This window comes from Rhagoletis pomonella, unplaced genomic scaffold, assembly GCF_013731165.1.
Source record: "Rhagoletis pomonella isolate Grant_MI unplaced genomic scaffold, Rhpom_1.0 Rhpom_scaffold_00001, whole genome shotgun sequence".
NCBI lineage: Eukaryota > Metazoa > Arthropoda > Insecta > Diptera > Tephritidae > Rhagoletis > Rhagoletis pomonella.
The window spans coordinates 22265903-22290501 of NW_023458555.1; the positions used below are offsets into that span (position 1 = coordinate 22265903).

General features: G+C 31.6%; 3 protein-coding genes across 16 annotated transcripts in view; 2 read left to right on the forward strand and 1 right to left on the reverse strand.

The window, feature by feature from the left end:
- The window catches only part of LOC118741035 (synapse-associated protein of 47 kDa), a 151730-nt gene extending 137895 nt beyond the window's left edge, over positions 1 to 13835 (forward strand). For 10 of the 12 annotated variants that reach the window (XM_036472867.1, XM_036472834.1, XM_036472917.1 and 7 more), the window contains one exon: positions 13039 to 13835. In XM_036472867.1, coding sequence (XP_036328760.1) covers positions 13039 to 13280 — 242 coding nt within the window. In that variant the 3' untranslated portion in view covers positions 13281 to 13835. Of the gene's footprint in view, positions 1 to 7967; positions 8083 to 13038 lie in introns of all 12 variants that reach the window. The other 2 variants (XM_036472909.1, XM_036472924.1) reach the window with 1 other exon arrangement.
- A 6898-nt stretch (positions 13836 to 20733) lies between these two features.
- LOC118741107 lies at positions 20734 to 22445 on the reverse strand. Of its 3 annotated transcripts, none has more exons than XM_036472959.1 (3): positions 22273 to 22445; positions 22075 to 22221; positions 20734 to 22017 (listed from the first exon to the last, which is right to left on the reverse strand). In XM_036472959.1, exon 3 carries the CDS (start codon positions 21981 to 21983, stop codon positions 20874 to 20876), a length of 1110 nt encoding a protein of 369 aa, XP_036328852.1. In that variant the 5' UTR covers positions 21984 to 22017; positions 22075 to 22221; positions 22273 to 22445; the 3' UTR covers positions 20734 to 20873. The 3 variants fall into 3 exon arrangements, with proteins under 3 accessions (XP_036328852.1, XP_036328844.1, XP_036328838.1); XM_036472951.1 differs by having other exon boundaries at positions 20734 to 22002; positions 22273 to 22444; XM_036472945.1 differs by having other exon boundaries at positions 20734 to 22002; positions 22075 to 22444.
- A 399-nt stretch (positions 22446 to 22844) lies between these two features.
- Positions 22845 to 24084, forward strand: LOC118741128. Its single transcript, XM_036472981.1, has 4 exons — positions 22845 to 22923; positions 22982 to 23318; positions 23416 to 23678; positions 23756 to 24084. The coding sequence occupies exons 3-4, from the start codon at positions 23523 to 23525 to the stop codon at positions 24038 to 24040; spliced, it is 441 nt and encodes a 146-aa protein (XP_036328874.1). The 5' UTR covers positions 22845 to 22923; positions 22982 to 23318; positions 23416 to 23522; the 3' UTR covers positions 24041 to 24084.
- Positions 24085 to 24599: the final 515 nt, after the last annotated feature.

Sequence of the window (24599 nt, forward strand, 5' to 3'; positions counted from 1 at the left end):
TATATATGCTTAGTATGTATAAGTGTGTTAGCAATAGATAAAACAACAACGAGTACTACAGTAACAATAAAAATAACAGAAAATAACTACATGCTGAACTACATAAATAGTAGGTACATACATACATACATTTTTGTGATACACTTGCAGCCAATTTAAAAACAAATAAAAGTTTCTTGAAGTAGTTCTTTACGGATGAAACTTACTTAAAGTTATGTTTACGTTTAATAGTATAAAATATTTCCAAGTAATTTTATTTTTTATTAATGCGGCTGTTAAAGTTTTTACGGGGTGATTGGTAATTGCATGAATTACTTATTTTAAGTTCGTCAAAAATCAGTGGTTTACTTCCTTACTATTACTTTCTGGTTAGTATAATCAAATACCTTCATACCTTCTAAAAAAATGTACCGAAGAATATCTAAACAAGGCAATTTGGAATTTTTTATTTTTTTTTTTGTCGAGCCATTTTACATGTTTCGGTGACACTTACATATAAATTCATAAATTTTTTTTTCCTTATTCTTTTTCTACGGCCGAGCTTAACCTCCAATTTGTGTGGTGCCTGCCGCAAGGTGACCGCTGTTAGAAAAACCTTTTTCTAATTTAAATGTTACTCGGACCAGGGATCGAACCCAGGACCTACTGAGTACTAGTGCTCAGAGCTTGTGTGAGCAAATCCCATTTTTGACAAAAAAAATGTCAGTTACGCGGTTTTGTACTTTAAACGACGATATCGCACACCTAGATCTAAAGTGAGCTAACTAAAAATTCACAGAAGTATATTTAACAGCTTGTGGATCGCACAGATTCAACGCAACCACATTAGCTATATCGTTCCTAAAGCCTACTCTAATCTTGCTTTTTTGCGGCGCTATGGTAGAGATTTCAAAGATCCCTACACCCGAAAAATTCTCTATAACTCGCTGGTTCGTTCGAAGCTTGAATACGCCTCTTTAATCTGGAGTCCAATTTACTCAACTCATTCCTCTAGACTTGAAAGAGTGCAACGAAGCTTTATTCGCTTCGCTCTTGAACCACTCCATTTTAGTGATCCCCTACCATCTTATACGGCCCGCTGTGCGCTTATAAATCTGAAATCACTTGAGTCTAGGCGATCTATTCAATCTCTGCTTTTCATATACGATGTTATTAATGGCATAGTAGACTGTCCAGAGCTTCTTCTGCAAATAAATTTCAATGTACCATATAGAAATTTACGCACTCATTACCCGTTTAATATTAAAGTTAATAAAGCTAATTATTACAATTATGACCCCATTTCCAGAGCTCTCATTGAATTTAATAGAATTTCCAAGAGCCTTGATCTGGACTTCGCCTTCCCGAGATCTCGTTTTGGTTTATTACTAGAATCAATGTATTCCTAATTATATACTTTAAATATCGAATTTACACTTAGGTCGTAAGCTTGTACATCTAGTCTGTAAGGTTTGTAAATCATAGACTTAATAAATGAAATGAAATGAAATGAAATGAAAATTAATGCAAAACCGGGTATAACAGTAGTTTTTTAGTTAATGAATATAATTATAAAGAAAAAAATATTTCGATTACCGATTTTTTGCTGTGTGCTGTTATACTCATAAGTCGCAGGTCTTTGTTATATCATTATTTTATTCTTAAAAGTGGTTTAAGAAATTACCAACCACCCTGTATTTTACGTCGTTTACCATAAAAAAGAATACTCATATACCACATACTCTACTTTTATTCATCATATTTTATGTACTTTAATTTTCCATTTAAAATTACTATTGCATTTTTTTTTGTTTCTGTCAATATCTTTCGTTCGTTTTTGCCTAAAGCACGCTTCTACTCGCTACTACCCCGCCTTAGTGCTGTCGCCTATTGAATTTCTAAATTTTTTTTTCATTTGCCTGGTGCTCATATTCGCTTTTGCTTTCTGCATTTTTCCATTTTCCGAAATCAATAAATAAAATTAAAAAAAAAGCAAAAATTAAAAAGCTGTAACAAAATATAGTTTATGAGTTATTTTTATTTGGTAGTAAAAAAAAAGGAAAATATTAAGATTATAATTTCCTTTGAAAGGTACTATGAGCGAAAGTACTCTACCGAAACACAAACAATAATTTATGGTTAATATATTGTCTGCTTCAATTAGTAATTCGTACAAAAACAAAACAAACAAAAAACCAATTTGACTTAACTAAAAAATTCATAATTATTTATTTACTTTTCTTTTCGTTTCGTTTTTTTCAATCATCTTGCAGAAGATTGAATGGATTTACGCTAAATTACTATTAAAAAAAAACTAACAAAATTACTAAAAGCAAAAACCAAAGTATCACAAAAACTTTATGTAAACAAACAAAAAACAAGAAACCGCAATGATTTGAAAAAAAAAAAACCAAACTCCCAAAAAAGAAAGCTAAAACTACAAATCCAACAAAAAGAAACCCAAAAAAATATGTTTACTCGATATAATAAAAAATTTACAGAAAAAAAATACCAAAAGTCAAAACCTAACTAAAAATTTTGTGTGGTAAGTTTAGAATTGTTGATTTTACAAATTACAATTGCAATTAATTACACAATTCCTATGCAATTATCATTACGCAATCTATCAAAATTATTTTATACAAAATTTACTTACATAAATACATACATACCGTTATAAAAACAATAATATCCTAAAATGTTTAGCTAAATTTTGATTGAAACAAAAAACAAAATACAAAAACCTAATGAAAATCATATATTCGTATTAGTTACTTCGATTTAAATTTTTTTTTTGCTAATTAGTGCGTTCGTTATTTTTGTCTAATTGTTCGTTCGTTCGTTTATTGGAGTTCGATTTTAAATTAAATGTACGTTACTTATCTGCTTCTATTAGTCTATGTACGTGTGCAGTTGTGGATGTGCGCAAGTGCATCGGTGCGTGTGTGTGTGCGTGTATGTTCCTCTATGAGCCTACGTTTCCTTAGTGCAATCCTTTAGTTTTCTTTGTTAACTGTATGTATGCAAGTGTGTCCCTTTAACATTCAACCTTTAAATTTATTAGAGTTACTAGCAAATTAGATTTAATTGGTTGTTGTTCTTTATTTCTTATTTCTTGTTTGCGCTTGTCATATCCTTTTTACAGTGCGCATCATAAAACATGATCTAAATGTTAATATATTGATCCTTTAAATTTACGCAAGAAATCAAAAATAAGAGATAATTTCTCTTATTTCAGTAGTACTCCTTTTCTTCTTCTTATTTGTCACTACAGCCGTTTATCGGTTTGAGAGGAGACCAAAAAACTTCGCAATCGTGAGCGGCCTTGCTTTTGTTGTCCTAATCCACCACCATACCAGCCTCTTGTGCTTCCTTCTCTAAGCTGAAAAATGCTGGCTTGCTGCTTGAGCAAAGTACACTGCTTTTCCAAACTACGGCTATGTATTTACCAGAGCAAACTCGACTTAATGGCTGGTGCAAGCGCCAGACCTTTTCTTCGCCGTCAGCTTTAAACAGCCCTTAGTCAGTAAACCGTCGGCTCCACGGGCCTTGTTGTTTTAAAATCGGATTATTGCTGTTCTTGCCACATCTTTTTATACCTTTCATGAGCATGAAATGGTATTATAACTTTGGTCCGATGTTTGTAAGTACCAGAACAAAAAGAGATAGACCCATGAAAATGTATACTTATATGATCAGAACGTCGAGCTGAATTGATTTAGCCATGTCCGTCTGTCCGTCTGTCCGTCTGTCTGTCTGTTTGTATGCAATCTAGTCTCTCAGTTTTCGAGATATCCGGATCAAATTTGGTAGGTGGGTGTATTTTTATAATGTATTAATCATTTGTCGGAACCGAAAGAATCGGACCACTATAACATATAGCTCCCATACAACTGATTGTTCAGATATGAGATTTTTCATTATAACTTCTCCATTTATGCAGCTACGAACATGAAATTTTGCAATACTTGCACCCATTATCAACAGAATACTTACAGTGAAAATTACAAAGATCGGGTCACTATAACCTATAGCTCCCATACAACTGATTGTTCAGATATAAAATTTTGCGTTATAACTCCTCCATTTATATAGCTAGGAACATGAAATTCCGCACTGTTTTCAATAATTATCAACAGAAAACTTACAGTGAAAATTAAAAAGATCGGGTAACTATAACCTATAGCTCCCATACAACTGATTGTTCAGATATGAGATATTTCGTTATAATTCATCCATTTATGTAGCTAGGACCATGAAATTTCGCGCTGTTTTCACTCATTATCAACAGAAGACTTACAGCGAAAATAACAAAGATCGGGTCACTATAACCTGCAGCCCCCATACAACTGATTGTTCAGATATGAGGTCTTTTATCATAACTCCTCCATTTATGCAGCTAGGAACATGAAATTTCGCACCATTTTCACTCATTATTAACAAAATACTTACAGTGAAAATAACAAGGATCGGATGACTACAACATATATCTTCCATACATCTGATTGTTCAGATATGGGATTTTACTGTAAAACTCCTTTATTTGAACAGCTAAAACCGATAAATTTCGTAAGATATTTTATAAATAATAATACAAAGTCTACTGAGAAAATCGTCAAAATCTATGCTGTATAAGCTTTATCTCCTATAGCAGTTTTTGCCATATATCTCCTTTATGTACAAAACTAAACCCAATAAATTGTCTTACCGGTTTACATACCGATCACATAGCGGTGAAAATCACTTAGATTGGTGTCATATAAAGTATATCTTCCATACCTCTGATTGTTTAGATGCGATTTTTTATATAAGTATGTAACTCCTCTATCGATGTATGCAGATGTATTCAAAAGCAGTAATCTGTCAAAGTAAAATTTGCAGATGTTCATGAAAGGTATGAAGCCTTCGGCATAGCCGAAGACAGCGCTGCTCTTACTTGTTTTTCTTTGTTAAACCCGCCACGTGTGTCGCTAGACGTCTGTTACCAGATTTCCTTCTTGTTTTTGTAGGAACCAGCTCCATAACTGAAATCATTGGATTGCTGTCTTTTTCTTTGATAGAAATTTCGAACCGTATTTCATTGCACAGCAGCGCATGCGTACCTTAGCTGCAAGAAAATGTTGCAAGATCCTTAATTTTTATTGGTATTTTCGCTAACAAAAATTTTGAAAAAGTAGCTTTACGATTTGATGTCCTAGCAAAAGTAAAATCTAAAAAAAAGAAAGAAAACAGCATTTTTCTTCTTCAAACGACGCCTTCTTCCCATAATATTTCCTTTATTCCATACCATAATACCGCCTAATATATTTCAAGTTACCGGTTTTCTTTTACCAAGAAAATCGGTGAACATTACTGCAATTGCCTTCCCAAAATCTATCCCTCAAATTATTCCGCCACCTGAAACTTTTTTAAGTCATCGATAACTATTATTTTAAGACTTATATTATAAAAGTCTCTCATAATATTTATCAGCGAGATAAATATTTTTAAGTCTTCAAAGACTTTTATTTTGAGACTAATATTATAAAAGTCTTGTCATAATTTTTTTATAAGTCTTTTCATGATAATTATGAGTGCAAAAAATTGTTTGGCTTAAAGGAAAGGGGCTTGCTCAAACCATTTCGGGATTAGTTCGGGACCATTTCGGGGTTAGTTCGGGGCTAGTTGTAGAGTAGTTTGGGACTAGATTGGAACTAGATTATATATGTATATAGTCCCGAACTAGTCCCAAACTAAGCTCCAAACGCTCCCAAACTATTCCCCAAATAGTCCCGAATTGGTCCCCAACTAGCCCCAAGCTGATCTCCAAATAATCCCGAAATGGTCCTCACCAAGCCCCGTCTTTTAAGACTTAACCAATTTTTTCGCACTCATAATAAATATGAAAAGACTTTTATAATATAAGTCTCAAAATAAAAGTCTTTGAAGACTTAAAAATATGTATCTCAATGATAATTATTATCAAAGGAGTTTTATAATATAAGTCTCAAAATAAAAGTCTTGGAAGTGTTAAAAATATTTATCTCCCTGATAATTATTGTATATATATTATTTTTTTATAATAAAAGTCCTTGAATGATAATTATAGATGACTCACTCACTGGTTGACTTTTTTCTTTTTTCTTATAACAGTTATGTCTCTGCCAGCAACGCGTATCATGCGGAAATTTATCCCAGTTATTTCCTAATACAGCCAAACTTGCTTCGAAATGTCCCTCTTTCTTAGTTTTTGGTTCACTGTGGGCAAACTCGGCAGACACTTTGTTTCGGATAGCTCCTCCATTTGGATTTGTTTTGGCAGCTCGAGTTTCGCACGTTCTATTGAAAGCTATACATTCATCGCGAGGCGTTAAAATAGCACTAGATTGCGTATATTAATTACCTGGGCCCGAATCGCGACAGTCGATATCCAACGTAACTCGTATCGAAATTTGATTTTAGGATCACAGTTTCGATAGCAAGTGCGCTTCGTCTATTTATATTGTATTGTGGAGAAAACAGCTATAATTTTATTTGATTCCAGTAATTCACTCGATACCGAATAACTTGACTAAGGGCTTGTTCTCGTAGTAAAGTTTTAGTTGTTTGTATAAAATGTATCGTCCAAATATCGAGGCCTTGTATAGGACACTTACTGAATTTCTATTTCGACTGCCAGCTTTTTATGATTCACACAGCGCATTGCAAAATTGAAATTAGCACTTCCAATCTTCCTTAAAAAAAAAATGTACATAAACGTGCAGTTAAACGATCAAGAACACGCTTTCAAGTTGATCACACATACTGCTTGTCAAAATTCATTTCGGTTGACAGCTGTGACGTAAGCTACTCGCAACTTGATAACCAATTTTGGTTTAAAGATATCGTCGACGAGGAAACTATGCTCGCCTCTATTCTGTATCCTGCAGTATTGAAACAGACTAACTGTTCCACACGACTTGAAAGTGAAACTCAAGGTCAAGTCGATGGTGAAGTTGTAAAAATGGCAGTGTGTTAGTAAAAAAGTGTAAGTGTATTGCAACTTGAAATGCAAATTCTTGATCGTGTAACGTCCAAGTAAGTAACATGCAATTTTAAAATATTTCCATACGAAATTCACTTTTTTTTTAGTTCTTCTTTCATACGGAATTCTTGTTTCTTTTTCATTTTTAGTTAACCAACTCACCACACAAAATACAAGAAAAAAACTTCTAAATGTTTTTTTTATATATTTTCCCTATTATTCCTTTGAATTGCTATTCTCCTACTATGAGTGTAAGAATTAATAAAAAAAAAAACAAAAACCAAAGTCAATTAAAATCCTGAAATTATAGTGAGGTGCAAAGCTGCTTTTTTCTATATGAATTTTTTTTGTTGCATTTAAATCTGTTTTCTTCCATACTTATGTATGTCTGTTTGTGAACTTCGTTGAAATGCTTTGAAACATTGAATCTATTGAAAATATATGTATTAAGCATCAGAAGCACTATACTTTTTTTTATTAATTTGAGTTCAAGTTTCTGTTCGAAATAAATGTATATTTGCTTGTTTTTTCATAAAAATTGCGATTTTAACGCTTGACTTTAAATTTAGACGTTTGCGATGATTTAATTTTTTGCTTGCTTTTTGGCATTCATTATTTTTTTTTTTTTATTTAAAATCTATACAAGTAGACTATTATACATTTTATATTTAACAAATAAGTTATTTTACATGACCAAGCGTCTGGCAAGAAAGGAAGGAGGATTTCAAAATTTAAGGTTGTCAAAAAACACATTGCCATTAAAATATGCAATCTAACCGAATTTCTTAACACGGACATTCACGATGAATATTCATAAACATGTGAATAGTATTCTTGTAAATCTTTGATTTTTTTTTAATATTAAAACTCGCACCATTATCTATTTATTTTTAAATTATTCAATTATTTTTATTTTTACATATAAACATACATATATGTATGCACCACTGATTATTTAATTTTTTTTTTGTGGTCTTGAAAAAAGATTATATTACAGTTACGGTGCGTATTCCGAAAAGAGTACAAGTCTGCAATGGTCTTTGCCTAGGCTATGCGCAAAATCCTTAGAAAATACTATGTAACTTAATTTGAATTCGAAGGTAGGCGGCATGTTTTTTCTGTTCCATTCTAGCTTAAATAATTCAATTGGTGTGTGGTAAGATAAAGCATGTAAAAAAGTGCAATACTCTAAGGGTTTTTGGCTTCTGATACATAAATACGTATGTATGTATGTACACGCATATATAGGGTGTCTCAAATTGATGTGGTTTCTTTTTATTAAACAAAAAAAAAATAAGCCAAACTTTATTTTCCTTGTCGTTTAAAAAGTAAAGCCATACTAAATATATAAGAATTGATCGATTGAAGGAGAAAATCACTTAAGACCAAGTTCAAAATATTTAGCAATTGATTACACAGACTGATATGCACCTTGTTTTACTCAGAATAAAATGTTCTTTGCAGAAAATTACTTAAATGTAAATGCTTTCTTGTAAAATTGTAGAAAAAAAAATACCAGAGTGGAAAATGTAAAAAAAAAATTACAAATTTCAGACTGTTTGCAAATTTGTTGCACACACCAACTACACCAACCAGAATATCTTTCCGTACAGTGTTTTTTTTTTTTAATATTTGCAATGTTTTTTGTAATAATTTTTTTTCGTTAATTTTTAATAGAAATATAGATCCTTGTGCATCAAATTGCATATAAATTAAAGATTCAAAGTTTTTATAAAATTTAGGAAAATTTGACAAATTTTCACCAAAAATTTCAACTTTTAAACAAATTTTTTTAGAATTTTTTTGAGTATGCAGTTTTGTAGTACACTCAATTTTAGTGTAATAAAGTACAAGTTTTAAGTGGCTATAAACTACCCTGCAAACCAAAGTTCCCTAAATCTTAACGAAATCTTTAGGAGTATCTGATTTCTGTAACGATTTTTTTCCGAATCTTCAAAGAAAATTATATGAAGTGGTTGACACGAACTCATAAAGAAATTTCTGTACGAAAAATAAAGAAAATTCTGAAAGAAGTCTGCAAGAAATTCTTCACATAGCAGCATTATTTTCATTTCTTTACCGATTTTCTTCCGAAATTTCGTAAAAGAATGGAAGTGTGCGTAATTTATTTCATTTTAGAAAATTCGACAAAAAATCAGATGGGATCTTTCCGAATTCTTTAAAAATTCTTTACGATTCAGAATACTCTGAAAAAATGGTTTGCAGGGTACTGTTGAACGAAAAAAATTTATTACGAAAAATATTGCAAATATTTACAAAAAAAAACACTGTACGGAAACATATTCTGGTTAGTGTATGTATTTTCGCAAAAGCCATTATTCATTCCAAAGATATCTACATATATATAAACTTAAAATTGCTGAAAAATTAAAGGTGTTGAAGCTTGTTTTGTAGGTGTTGTCGGGCCAAAAAGGTTTTTTATGAATAACTTGAGAACTTAAGGGTTTTAGGAAATATCCTCTCTGCATGTACATACATATATAGTATAACGAGATCATTTTGAGACATCCTTTATAAAAACGTGCTGCAGATAACATAAATATCTAAATTCCTTTCTTGCTTTCCGCTTGATGAATCTACATATATAGTATATATATATATGAATGTGTACATATGTATATCAATATTAATTCTATACATTAAACACATACTTAAACCAATTACGCTCATGAACTTTTATATATGAAACAATTACAGTGAAACCTCGATATAATAAACTTTGATAAAACGAAAAACTCAATAAAATAAAAAATTTTGCTGAGATATAACAAAGAACATATTGACGGTTAGAGTCCTAAAGCCTCTACATAGCAAACTTGTAACGACTTTTTTCCGCAGGTTGCATTTTTCGTTGGAGCGATGTTTTAATATTCTATAAACTAACTATACTATAGATATAATAAAAAATTGTCCAATCCCGTCGACTTTGTTATTTAGAGGTTTCTCTGTATTGAAAATCTAGTGATGCTATTTACATTTAAATAAAATATTCACATTCATAAAAAAACATTCGCTAAGTAGGTTTTGAAACGCTTTGTTTATGAATACCTACTATTAATGTATATTTCTCTTAGTTTAATTTCTAACAGATCGTAAAAAATAGGAAAGAATTTCATTCATTTACATTTTCAAACAGCTAAGGGCCGTAAACTTATCTATTTTAAAGTATAGTAAAAAAATTTGTTAAGCTTAACTAAATATTATTTAAACATTTTCTGACATCAACTGTTGCGACTTGAGACAAAAAATGTCAGATGTCTTAGCACTCAATTCCCCGAGTATTCTATATGGGACATATGATTGATATTTTTGTAAAACCGCCCATCGACGAATTGCAAAACCGCCTATCTTCTTCCGGGACTGAAATTTTTCAGTAGAGCAAAAAAACGTGTTTTCTTTGAAAGCATTGCCTTGATGGGCGCTTTCCTCTTCTGTTCTTGATTTGTATAGTAGATTAGGTAGACAGATAGTCAAGGATAGATACTAACTAAGCCCCCTACATTTTACTTTCTCTCCTTAGCCTAAAATCTCTAGATAGCTCAATAGAGCTTTAGCGGATAGAAGTGCATGTGATGATGGAACGTTGCTTCTCCTCATATTTTCTTGGAATGGTTTTCACGCTAATAGATTTGATGTAATGGGGTCTCTTTGCCAGAGTTGCAAAGCACGAAAAATCATTAGAGCATATTCATACCTTATCGAGCTGGCTTCTCGGTCTGCAGTGTCCTATAATGGTATTTGTAATAATCCTAAGTTTATCCTGTTAGAAGCTTATGCATATCACTTCATGTTGCACCTTTCAACAATGACTTAGATTTGTGAAGTCGGCTGATGCATTGTCAGTGAACTTTTCTCAATTCATTATGCTCTTTTATATTGCAAGCTATAGCGCAGGTCTAGTTTGCTTGTTATCCAAAGCAGTTGGATAACATTGCCTCCAGCAAGAGCATTAAGAGTAAAACTCCAAGCCAAGCCAAGTTATGACTTTCAGCGCTCGCACCGCAATATATAACGAATAGCTGAATAAAGTGCTGGAAGACTGAAATGTGGTGGACGCCTGAAAAGTTGTTTGTGGAGTTCTACCCCAAGTTTGTCTATTCACTCCATGACCGAAAAGGATGTAACACCAAATTATATGAAATTGGTTTTAACCCCACCAGCATATTAAATCAGAAGCGATTAGAAATATAGTAAGTAAGGGGAAGGAATCGCAGAACACAATGTACCTCCTCTCACGATGTATTGGACTCACCTGGGAAAGAAAAAAGTGCCGTATGCCCAGCTCATATTTAATAAAAGCGACTTGCAACAGTAATCAGCCTTTTTTCGCAAGTAAAAATTTATTCGCCTAACGAAATTCTGCCTGTGGTTAGGTGTTGTTTGTACAATGGGTTGCTGGTAGAAACCCAGTACTTGAAGGGCAACTCAATCTGCAGCTGACCTTTCGTCTACAGGACCATGATGGCCGGGTGGCAATTCAGACGCTTTCCTCTTCGTCGGTTAGGTAAAAATTTGTTAAGGCCTCTACGAGAGAGTTGGCCCCAATTTCTAATCATTTTGAAATGAGCCTGATATGATTTCCAGGGCAGCGAAAATTCTAGCTGGAGAGCTAAGCAGAGGTGAAGCCTAACGGGATCGTCTAGGATTACCAGACTGATGTGGAATAACTACGACCTACTTAAAACCAGAGCACAGTTAGGAATGAGCAAGTAAAATACATGCAAACTCGCGGCTATCTTCACGGCATACCGTTGAATAGTTTATGTTGCAGCTGCGAAGAACTCGACTCAAAAGACGCAGTTAAAAACTTTCTCCGCGAGTGTCCAGATCTTTGAAAAAGCGTGGCTAAAAACAATTGGTTAATACCACCTTGAACTAGCATTATTACTCGAAATAGGAATTAAATTTGTATGCCGAAATTGGCATCAGGAAATCGAGGGAAACATCTCAACCGTCGCACTTGGATAGTCCGACCCCATCTTTCAGTTTTAGCTAAACCCTACAGTGAGCTTTTTTTTAGTTTTGTAATATTGATAGATATTTTTGATCATTTTTAAGTGGAAGTTTTGTATACAAAAATTTGTTAGGACAACTTTGACTAAACTCAAGAGCTGCGGCACTAAGATTTACCCTGTCTTCCTTGGTTATATGGCAAAAAAACCGCTAAAATAAAAAAATGTCGAAGGCTCGGAATTATAAAATTCAAAGTATTTGATAGGTTTTGAAAGTAGAACTTAACCAAAATTTGTAAAAAAAAACACAAGAAACTAATGTCATACCAAGTAATGACTTTTAAGTAAAACAATTAAATTTTCGTCAATAATCCTGATCTGATTAAAAAGTTCGAGTGTGCAGCTATCCGGATAACAAAATTAACGGCATATCCGGATTTTATCCGTCTACACGAGTCTCCAAGCGAATATCCGAATATACGGATAGTCCCAGCCCTACATTAAGGTATTCAGATCTAAGCGTTTCAACACTATATGAAAAACTCTTAACTCATCGGCCCTAATAAGGCAATATCACTCAATATTGCACTTCATATGCAAACACAAAATAGCTCAACTTCATTCTGTATAAACTAAAAATGCAAAACAGTTTAAATTTTAATAAATATGATTATTGTACATACATGCATACCTACATATATATATTTTTACATATGTATTTATATGAATGGCTTAGAGGCGCTTAGCCAACAGTTTATTATTAAATCAACTTATACATATATATTTAATATTTTTTATAATCTACTTGCGCAACATAAGTACATAAATAATAATTACTTGCATACAACAATAAACAAATATATGTATTTCAATGTACACCCGTACCCACAATACTCCTTTAAAAAAAATATTACTCGTATAACAGTTAATTGTATTCAATTTTAAAATAATGTGCTTAATGAATTTCAATGAAAACTGCCACTTACGCAAAATTTTATCTCATTTTCCCCTCAAATAAAAACCTATCAAAAAATACTTCCGAAAAACAACTGTTGAAAAAACACATACCACGCGCATGCGCAGAAGAACAATGGGAAAAAGATCTGGAGGCTGAGTTAAAGGACTACGAAGTGGTAAGCGGCACAACGGGCGCTACGACAGCCGCTCAGAATCGTGTTGCCGCCGTCAACAATATGGATGGCAATGGCGACGACGACGACGACGACGACGAAATACCGACAATATCAAATCTGCGCACACGTTCAACGAACAACGATTGGGAGGAGTATGCCGATCTTATCGAAGATACCGATGATTTAAAGTAATTAAGAGCCTATATCGTAGCTTCTTTTAACTAAGTTCACTCCTACATATATGCATATATATATACATATAGTTAATTATTCGTATTATTACCACCACTACCACCACCATCTCCACCAGTACCACTACTAGTACTTCTACTACTACTTACTATAACCACTTTCTGCCGACCCATTATGCAATTAATAATTTTTTGATTTTTTTTTATAATCAACTTTAATAACTGATTATACGTGTACTTGACTTGTTGTATTTGACGTGTAATTTTTCTTGTTTTTCTTCTTTTTTTCTCCATTCCAATGTAATTTCCAATCCCACCCTTTGCTACCGACGGCTTTACTTTTCGCCCCCTTTTGCCACATTTTTACTTTATTATATGCAATTTTTTGTCACACTACTGTAACTTTAACTGTATTTGTGGTTTTTGTTTATATACATATACATACACTATTTGGAAACTATATTGCTTCCACTGAATTGTAACTAAATTAAAATATAAAAAAAACATACCTTGACACATGTGTGTATGTATAAAAATTAAAATTTGTGACTTTATAATGTGCAATTAAAAAAAATAATACTTAAAATTAAAAAATAATAAAAAACGTATATAATAATTGTTTACATGAAAATATAAAACATTCGAAATTGTAGAACCCTGAAGAGTTTGAAACGGGCCATGCTGGGCTATCAACGGGCCGAGGAGTTCTTTACTCTTTTTTAGTGTAAATCACTAAAATTTTCAGAATTTCTCTTGTAATTTTTAATTAAAAAAAAATAAGTTTTACTAAAAGTTGGAAAACATTTTTTTGGCATTAATCCAGAAATTTATTTTCTTAAACTTTTTTTAAATTATTGCAATTTATTTACTTTTTTATCATTTCCGGCTTTTTAGTGTCAATGAGGAAAAAAATTAATGTATATTTTTATTTTTTTTTAGTCGGTTTTCGAAAGCCAGAAAAGAGCTAGTCAAATTAAAATCTCAAAATTCTCTTGAAATCGAAAACTGGAATTGGTTCCTAAAAATATATTTTTATGGATATAAAAATTATTGTTTTGAGAAATTATAACAATGCCGAAAATGTTAAAAAATACATATAGTATTTGGACATTCACAAGCTATCGGAAATGACTAATAAATTTTCAGTTGTGCACTACTTAAAAATATGTTTAACGTTAATGTATGACTTTATGACGATACAACACATCATAGCACCTTATGAATCCTTTAGAAATATATATTTTTTTTTTGTTAAAAAAATTAAAAGCAGACAGCTGTAATTATAAAATTTATTAAAATACACTAATAACAAACATCAAAGGATTGCAAATTGAAGGGAAATATATTACAAAACAAAAATACTCCGTGAATGGACTCGGTTTTACAATGAGTTACAAATATTATGTTATGTTATGTTATAATTTTTTTAACTAAAAAATTTTTAAGGTGATTCACAATAACCACAAAAATATATTTCAACGATTTTAAATTTATAACATTATGGCAATACGTTCGTAATGACAGCTTGTGAATATCCTAACTAAAAAAAAAAATTTCCTACTTATTTAAAAAAGTTTTACACATTTTTTTTATTTGGTAATTTTTATATAGCAACAAAAAAATTTAATGAACGAAATTGTTACCGGAAAGGATATATTTTTTAAATTTTTTACGATATAAGTAATAAGTTTCGCTCTTTTCCAAACACGTCTAATTTTTTTATGAATGGATATTGTGACCTATTTTTTTTTTTTTTTTTCGACATAACATGTGAATTTTGATGTTTTTTTAAATCGTGCCAACTTTTTTTTAATAAATTTCGTCAGGATATTTTTAATATTTTTAAAAGCACCCTTTTTAGAATTGTTTTTTTTTTTAGTTTCAACATGCCGTTTTTGTTTTGTAACTAAATTTTTTATCTTATTAAAATAATTTTCGCTAATGGAAGGTATGAAAAATACTTTAATATATTACATGACTTTTTTACAAGTTTTAATAGTTTTGAGTTATTTTAAATAACGATTTTTTATAATTTTTTGTTTTTGGCTTTAAACAGTAGTTTTTTATATATGTAATTAAAATGTTTTATTAAAAAAATAAGTAAAATATTTATTAAAAAATGTGCTGCAAAACTCAATTAAATTTAAAATATTTAAATTGTTTGAAAACTCATTTTTTAATGTTTTGAGTTTATTTTTGCAAAAATTATAAAAACCATTGAAATTTCTATCAGCAAATTTGTTCGGTTTTCAAAATATTTTATTGAAAATATTATAGGGCGTTTCTTTTTAACTGGAAAATGCAAGTAGAATCTTGGAATGCTTAAAACTTTTACCAAACTTTTACGAAAAAATATTCGAGTGGTGAGTTTTCTTGTTTTCCAAGTTTAAGGGAATCGTCCTATTTTGTTTCATTCCCTCACTTGTATTTAAAAAAATTTTATATTTTAATAAACTCTTCAACCAGTCAAACTAAAAACACACTTCTCCAGAACGAATGACCCGTTCGCATTTTATTAAAAAGGCAACTATGTACATATGTCTGTATTCATAGTTCGCCAGAGCGTCCCAATCTCACCTCCAATTGTTCAACACACAAAATGTATGTAGGACAGGACGTATGTATTGTGGCAAGATAAAATTAACATATTAAAGATACAAAACCAAATGAAAATTAACTTAGTAAAAATTGTTTACAGAAGCGAACAGCAATAGAAGTTGGTACGAAGTTAAAGCCACAATGTACACAAGAAATAGGAAACGGGTAAAAGTAACGTTAACGGTAATGGCAAATTAAACAGAGTAATCGAATCGAAAAATTTTCATCAAGCAGCACTACATATAACTAGTACTACAAAATAATAATAATAAACAAAAAAAAAGTAAAGAAATAATACACCAATACAAGCAAGAACACACTAAATTAAAATATTATTAAACAAGTTATATAGTATATAAATATATACATATATTACAAAAACAAAAACAAGTAAACATTTCTTGAAAACTAAACCTAACACAAAACCAACATATGTATGTACATATTTACATACATACATAAGTATGTATGTATAACAAAACAAAAATTCGACAAAATAATTTACGAAGAAAAAAACAAACAAATACTAAAAGCAAGAGCAAGAAATGGTGAGCGGACGAAGTTTAACGGTATGTTGCGAAAATGCGAAAAACAAACAACAACTGCTGCAAAAAGCTTCAAAGGGAATTAACTTTTTTGTTAAATGAAAAATATTTATATATATACAAACAGATAAGTTAAAAAAGAAAATAAATAAAAATATTAATTACATATACATACACAAATGAAAATGATATAATGCAAAATAAAAGAAAAATATTGTTTAAAATTAAATTAAAAGAAAAAAAACAAAAGAATTAATGCATTTGAAATTAATGTGTAAAGAAATTTAAGACAAATAGTTGAAGAAGAAAAAATAAAAACAAACAAACAAACAAACAAGTAAATAAATTATATATACATATAAATAACTAATTAAAAGTAAACAAAACAAATAAATAAAAATTACATAAAACATATATAAAAGAAAACATAGGAGAGCAATGCAAGTGCGTAAATGATGTGAAAAGTAAACCACAATATTATTATTATTATAATTATAATTACATATATAATTACTTATGTATAAACAGATTACAATTATTATAATTACTATTATGATTATTATGTATTATGCGAATTAAATAAAGACATTAATGATTATGATTACAAAACAAAAAAAAAACAAAAGAATTATATTGAAAATTATGCTAATTAATTTTGCTTCTTCCTAATCTATTACTTATCACAAACATACCTAGTATTTACGTATATCGTCACCTGAAATGCAAAAAGACGTAACAAACATCATCGTTGAAACGCCAAAAGTGAAAACTAATAAAAAAATTCAAAATTCACTTTTTGATTTATTTTTATGATGGATTTCATCGAATTACAACTCTCCACATCATTTTATGAAAAAAAATAAATTAATATATTGGTCACGCCTTTTTCCATTTCATTTACGATGTCGTTACGTCTTTTTGCAGTTCAGGTCACGATATGTAGATATGTGAGTGAAAACCTAGCAGGCGGAATGAGAAAACAAAAAACTAATTGAGATTTTAAATTCATAAAAATTGTCGTTTGTGAAACTAAATCTCTATACTCACGTCGTAAATGAATTTCCGTACGTTCTTCTGAGAGCGTGACTGTTTTATAGTTCATTTCCACCAAGCCTTAACTACAGTTTATGCCTATTGGAAAATTTAGTAATTGCCCATACTAGGTACAGGCAAACGAAAGTAAAAAAGCAAATAGTAAGAAATGAACCTTGCCGATAAACCGACTGTTAAAGTTCGTGGAACTTATCTGAGCTGTTAACTGTAGTTAAGCTTTTGGTGGAAATGGGTTATAAGTCTCGCTGATAGCACAGCAATTATAGGGTATCTACCAAATAAATTCCCAAGCGTTAGTATCCAAAAGTGGCAGTCTAACCCTAATGCCGTATTTCCACTTGGCATTAAATGCCAAAAATTGCAATAACAAAATTGGGCATTAAAAAATTCATGTCATTCAGGCAGGTTCTGCAATTCACTTCCGAGTGAATTTGAATTCAATGCGAATTTGGTTAAAATTTACTCGGAAGTGAATTGCCGAACCTGCCTGAATATGTTAAAAAAAAAGTCATTAAATTTATTAGCACATGGCATTTGTTAAATGCCTCCAGTTTTTTTTTTCATTTCACATCAAATTTCGTGAAATATGTGACCAAAAAGTAGAAACTTTGGACCAAAAGTCATTAGGTGAAGCTAAATTCCCTTAGGATTCGTTTACCACGTATGAATTTTACCCTTTTGGCAATATTTTGTTGTGGCCCCAAACAAGAATCATAAAATTGTATGCCATTGCAATCAACAGAAGCAGAGCTGTTCGCAACTTGGAGAAATTTTTGGAGTGTTTATCATAAATTTTGTAAAATAAAGTTTCATCTTAAGTGTGTATTTTTCATTATTTTAATTACCTTATTTTTTGCATTTATTTTTATTGTTTAAATTAAATTTGTTTCCCCGTATTTTGTTGTGTTTTCCATTATTTTTACAATTCAATTAATTTTGCTTAATTTGTCTTTATTATTATTCTTTTTATTTATTATTGCTAATTGTTTTACTATATATCATTTTTTTATTAAAAAAAATATTCGTCTTCTTTTCTTTAAAAAAAAAAAAAACCGGGCTGATATCTTTACTTATACCCATCGGAGAAGCTGATTCATCTGATTTTGAAAAATACATCCAAAATTTTTTTTTTTTATATATATAAATAAACTTAGTTTTAAAAAATTGTTTTCCCAAAAAAAATCACCTCAGCCGACAGAAGAGTTTAAGCTTAAAAGGTCTGCATACAAATTTATAAAATTTTCGTAAATGGAATCAAAAATATTAGGTTTGTGGATGGTATTATCAAATCAGTCCAGCACTCTTAAATCTTAAATTTTTCTGGAATATTTTGGCGGAAGTCTTAAAATATAATAATTTTTATAATTCCGGTGGAAAAACCGCAACTTTTTTGATGAGGCAGCCTATTGCACGAGTTCAAATACATTATCTTAATATAGAAAGGCCCTATCTCACAACGTCGCTAAAATGCAAAAAAGCCATAACTAACAAAGATTTTGTATCGCATCAAATGAATAAAATCGATCGTCATGGGTAGTTTTCAATATTCCATATATTTAACGAACTTCTGATCCTATTATGATATTCCCGTTGTAGTTTTTAATTTTTTGATGCAGCTTAGTGAGTACACAGCTTTTTTGTTTTTTTTTTTTTTTTGTAATAAAATAATGTTACCCTATTTTTCGTCTAATTGTATCTCCAAAATTTTATTTTCTATATAGTTATCGTTTGCTTTTTTAATCTAATTTGTTTCCCTTTTTTATTTAAATTTTAATCGAATTTCATTTTATTATTGCCTTTTTTAACCTTTTTGTTTCATTTAAATTTAGTTTATTTTTACACTTTTTTATTTTATTTTATTTTATTTTATTTTATTTTTTATATCTTATTTTATTTTGCTTGAGTTTACTTCATTTCATCGTTGCTTTCATTTAATTTATTTTATTTTATTTTATGGTTCTCTTTGGAAACCATTTTTTAAGTACACAAAAAAACTGAATTCAATAAAAAACTAACTAATTAAAAAAATACAAAATGTGGTTTTGCTTGATGTTCACAAATGTTAAAAGGTTTGTACGTACAATACATTAATACATATTATACTTAACAAAAACGATTTTCAATTTAGTTATATACATGTATGCCAAATTTTTAATCAAATATTACGAATCTCGTAACCTATTGCAAGAAAATATAAGCAACATTTTTTACACAAATTGAGCGTCTAAACAAAATTCTTAAACTTGGCGTCTCCGGAAACTGCACCCACCACCTGCCAATTCAGCAACGCCTAAAAGTATGCAACACATGTTGGACCCGGAAGGAACTGCACTTTTGTAGCGAAGGTGTGCTGCTTCTGCGCCATGGTCGCCTGGTATTTGCGCCTGTTGGTAAATTTTCACTTCCACTCTGTTAACCCACCAAACAAAACCTTCGGGGCTGGCAATTTTACATTCAATTGCCTATTTATTTTTAACAAATCTCTTTTCATATATAGGAAAATAAACACTTGAGTTGGTTTAAAATATTTATTTCGAATTTGGTTACTGTGTTAATTTTTAGTAAACATAATTACAATCGAATATGAAAAAACAAAACATTTTGTGAGCATTTTAAATGGCTTTGAATTTATTGAAACCAAATTTTTTCATTTATTAATTTTTTTAATTTTTAATGAACTGTTTTCTTGCTCGTAACGAGCATACATATTTTTGTTGGCTTAGTAAATATTAAATTATACTAAAATAAAACTGTCCACCAAAGTGCAGGGAAATGTGCTATCGGAAAGCAATGCACCTAAAATAAAGTGTGCATAGTAAATATTGCAAATGTAATTTCATAATTGATTCCTTTTTGATTTTAAGATTGTGAGAAGTACCTTTAAGTCACAATTTGCACAGTTGCTTAATAATAATGTATATTTGACTTATGTATATATTTCTCTTACATATCGAAAAAGATAAAGTATTTATTTTTTTATTGGCAATAGATCCATCCTTGTAAAATAATTTCAGATTATTCATTACGTACTTGCGTACAGCCATCTATATACTGCTCGATAAAAGAAATTGAAATTTCATTATTTTGTCCGATTTTTTCAGTGCAACATCGGTAATGATTGATACGTTTTTTCACTAAGCTAAATTTTGTGTATTTTTGTATATCGACACCTGAGTGGAAGATCGATCTATCTCAGCAGGCAGTTTGGAAACTCCATATCTCAGAAAACTTTTCGAACCAGCTGCCGAGATAGGTCGATCCAATATACGGAATGATCGTATCGTCGTGTAAAATCGTAAAGCATCCTACTATCAGGCAATTAATTTAGTAAAAAATATTAGTTCTAACAATCAAATTAATAATCTTAGCAGTCCCGCACATTCCCATGGGTGTGCACTTTATTGAAGTTTTCGCTCGAACTCCGTGAATTGGCCATCGTCCGTCCGCAACATTGATGGCTGTGGTGGGCTTTGCCGTATATTGTATTCCATACTTTTATACAGCGGCCGATTGTATTCTATTGCTCTTATATGTTCACTGTAATCGAGTAGTGGACGTTGTTGTGCCATGTTTCGTTTCATAAATACATCTTTCCATATCATCGCCAACAACACGTAAAAGCCTCCAACAATCTTAGTTGCCATTTCGATCAACTTTAGTATGATTGGTGTCATTACATGTGTAAAACGCGTAAATTCAAACATGAAGCGCAACGCGAAGGTGCCCAAATATTTAATAGCTTCAAAACTGCCGGTCAATAGAGAGACCACAACTAAGCCCAGAAATTGTAAAAAACCCTTTATGTTGTCTTTGTTTATATCGTTCGAAATAAAATCGTAAACAGATTGTTTTATGCTTGTGCCCCAGTCACGTACCACCTCGACAAAATCTTCATAACCGATCTGATTTCCTTCCTTTGACCCTTTATCAGACGTGTTCGGCATCCCCTCATCAGGTTGTGATGGGTTATTTGATTTTCTCTCTGCATCTTCAATTAAAACTTCCGGTTTTGAGTTTCCACTGTCGGGCTTTGAGGCAGGTGTAGAAGGTTGGGACGAAGCTACTTTTTCGGTTAGCGGCTCGGCCTCAACAGCGCGTACTATTTTTAACTTTAATAGTACCTCGTTTTTACGAAATCGCACACTTTTAACAAGAAACCAATACTGTGCGAAGGCAGCTTCTTGTAGTTGCAGCCAAATGTGTGTGTCTAGCGTGTACTTCTTTGGCATAACGCCCATACAATCGCCATGTGTTATTCCAATCCACACATGTGGCGAATGCTGATAGAAAAGTTGCAATTTGCATTTAATGTCCAGCAATAAACGCTCGAACTCTCGCTCACTTCGATGGAGCCCAATAATGTCGCGATAATCACTTACTGCATCCACGAACCGACGCTCTTCATAGTAGCCGCGAAAAATTTTAGATTTCAACAATTGCTTGCAAAGTGACTGCATTGCCTCCTCTTGTGGGCTAATTTGTTGCAGCAAAGGTTCTTTGTATCCCATTATGTATTTGTATTGCTACCTAAAAGAATGAAGACTGAAGCGTGAATAATGGTTTAGAAAGTTACCTTTGACCTTGAGAAATAAAACTTACTGCTTATAGTTGCTTCAAAACTGCAAGTGTTAACTGACCACCGCCAGCAAGATTATCAAAGAAGTAGTGGACTTTGATTTGCGTGCTCTTAATTGCTTTTAATAAATTCTATTGGGCCAGCCTTTGTTTGATGAATGCAACGAGCACCTATGGACAGATCTGCATAACAAATGACACAAACATTACATTCTTTAGTACCATTGGAACTTAACGATTTGGGCATTTGCCGACGACTTCGCAATTTATTTTCCTATTCAATTGTCTAAAGTTAACGTGTTTACTAAAAATTTGCTAAATAAAATGCAACAGAATTGTAATTTTATTCTGAATAAAAACAGCAGCTGATTTATAGAGTTGCCAGAAGTGTAATAAGTGTGGTAATAAGTTTGCAGATTTGGTAGGTAAAATTCGTTGTAATTGTGGCCGCAATTTCGTTCGTTATTTCTTCGATGGAAATGACAAAACATGCAATTCAAATAAGTAAAAAATTGTCTTTATTATAATCATTACATCTGCCCAAATAACAATAAGAATTCGATCTCAACGAATATTTTATCAGCCAGATATGGACAAACTGATCGGCGCTAATTTTATATTTTAAATTCTGTATGGCAATGCTAAATGTTTCCGTAAACGCGCAGGAACGTAATCAATTTTATGGGATCTGCGTGTTAACAAAAACACACCACTGCATACCGTTGCTTCTCTCCGTTTATATCAACCGCAAACTTTAAAACTTTCTTCGTACTTCTACGCTACGTACACGTACGTGGGTAACCGTGCTCTAAATAGAAAGCTGCGATAGAAAAAACGTCAAAGTGGACCACTTAACCAGTTATGGAAACGTAGGTAGGAGCAATTTCGGTACATTTTATCATAGCCAAATAAATTATTATCCTCCCTGTAGTTATACCAACCTAGTGCAGGCGAATCCATCTGGACTGAGATAGCATAACCCCAAGGGCCACGAATCTTGTGCAGATCTGTTCTCTCGAATGCAATGAGCACATCTCTTCTTAATCAGGCTATGTCATATGAGCAGACCAGAATGATCAGGAATTTGTTATGGTCGATTTCTCTCCGTTTAGGAGGCCCTGCTAAGCGTAACTAAGCGCCTGCTGGCAAGAATTTTGCTTCGTTCGACCTCTGACCGACAGTATACTGGCTCCTAAGTAAATAAAGTCCTTTATAGCTTCCAAGTAATACGTTCGACAGTGTCGTGCTCCCTTTGTTTTTGCTAGGAGGTAATAAGGCATGGAAGATTCCCGTCGTATTTTCGAACTGTTAAACAGATTTGACATGATATGAAATATGTAACAAAATGACATGCTAACTTTTTAGGTACATCCGTCAGCTTTTCGGTACAATTATTTCTTCAAATTAAGTACAATTTGAAGATTGGATCTTCCATCCCTGTACTAAACGCTGGATGCTATAAACAAAACCAAATGGGGATTGTTCTCTACGTTGTGATGGGAAAGCATATGAATGCAGAAGGCTTGAAGAATTCGCGAATCCAAAAGGAGCAACTTCAGCTGTGTAAGATTCAGATTGAATTGGAAAAAATTTTGGGAAAAGTAAATGAAGCCATAAATGAATTAAAAGTAAGCAAAGTTTTAGTAGAACGATGTACATGCCTACTTTTAAATATGTATATACGTAAATGTTTTGCATTGCACAGGTAGAAGAATTGCAATTAAAAGCCGGCGCTGCAACCGCTCTCAGTGAAAGCTATCGCTCATCGCCTCCTTCCGTTGCAGTATGTCCACAGGAAGAGCCCAGCACCAGTTCATCATCTAGATTATCGCTATTACAACTACCACAAAGGTTAGATTACAGCGAAGTCTGCGAAGGTCCAGATTACAACGAGGATAATGTACAAGATGTAATTAATCAACAAATTATTGATTTAGATATGAATGTGGGAAAAAATAATGTTGAGGAGGAAGAAGACGAAGATATGTAACTGGAAAAATAAAACAATTTCAGTAATATGAGGCCATGACAGCAGAACTTTTTTTCTAGTACTTCTTAAAATAGTTTCGTATAAGATAATTTTTAAAGTAACACGCCAAAAATGAAATGATGTTCTCACCGTGGCAATAAATCGGAGAGTCGCCAAATTGTTGCCATTGACGCTTGCTGCCTATTTCTCATGGTATGCATGGTGATTTCATTAAAAAATGTATCTCATTTGAGACTATTTTAAGTAGGGAAGTACACAAAAAAAAAATTGGATAGGCCACTAGTGCTCTCATGGACTCATATATAACTCATCTTTCAATTCATTTATCATGGAACTTTATCAGTATAATCTAAAATAAATTTTTACTATTCATAATGTATGTATGTATGTAGGATCTATAAATCGAGTTTTATTACATATTAAACGACTAAATTAAATTCTTGAAAACAATTTTGATTACGTATTTTAAAAATTCGCGAGTTCAAGAACTCATACATATATACAAAGTATCGGCCTCGTTAACTAATAGATTGAATAGAGGTGTGATGGTTCATATATA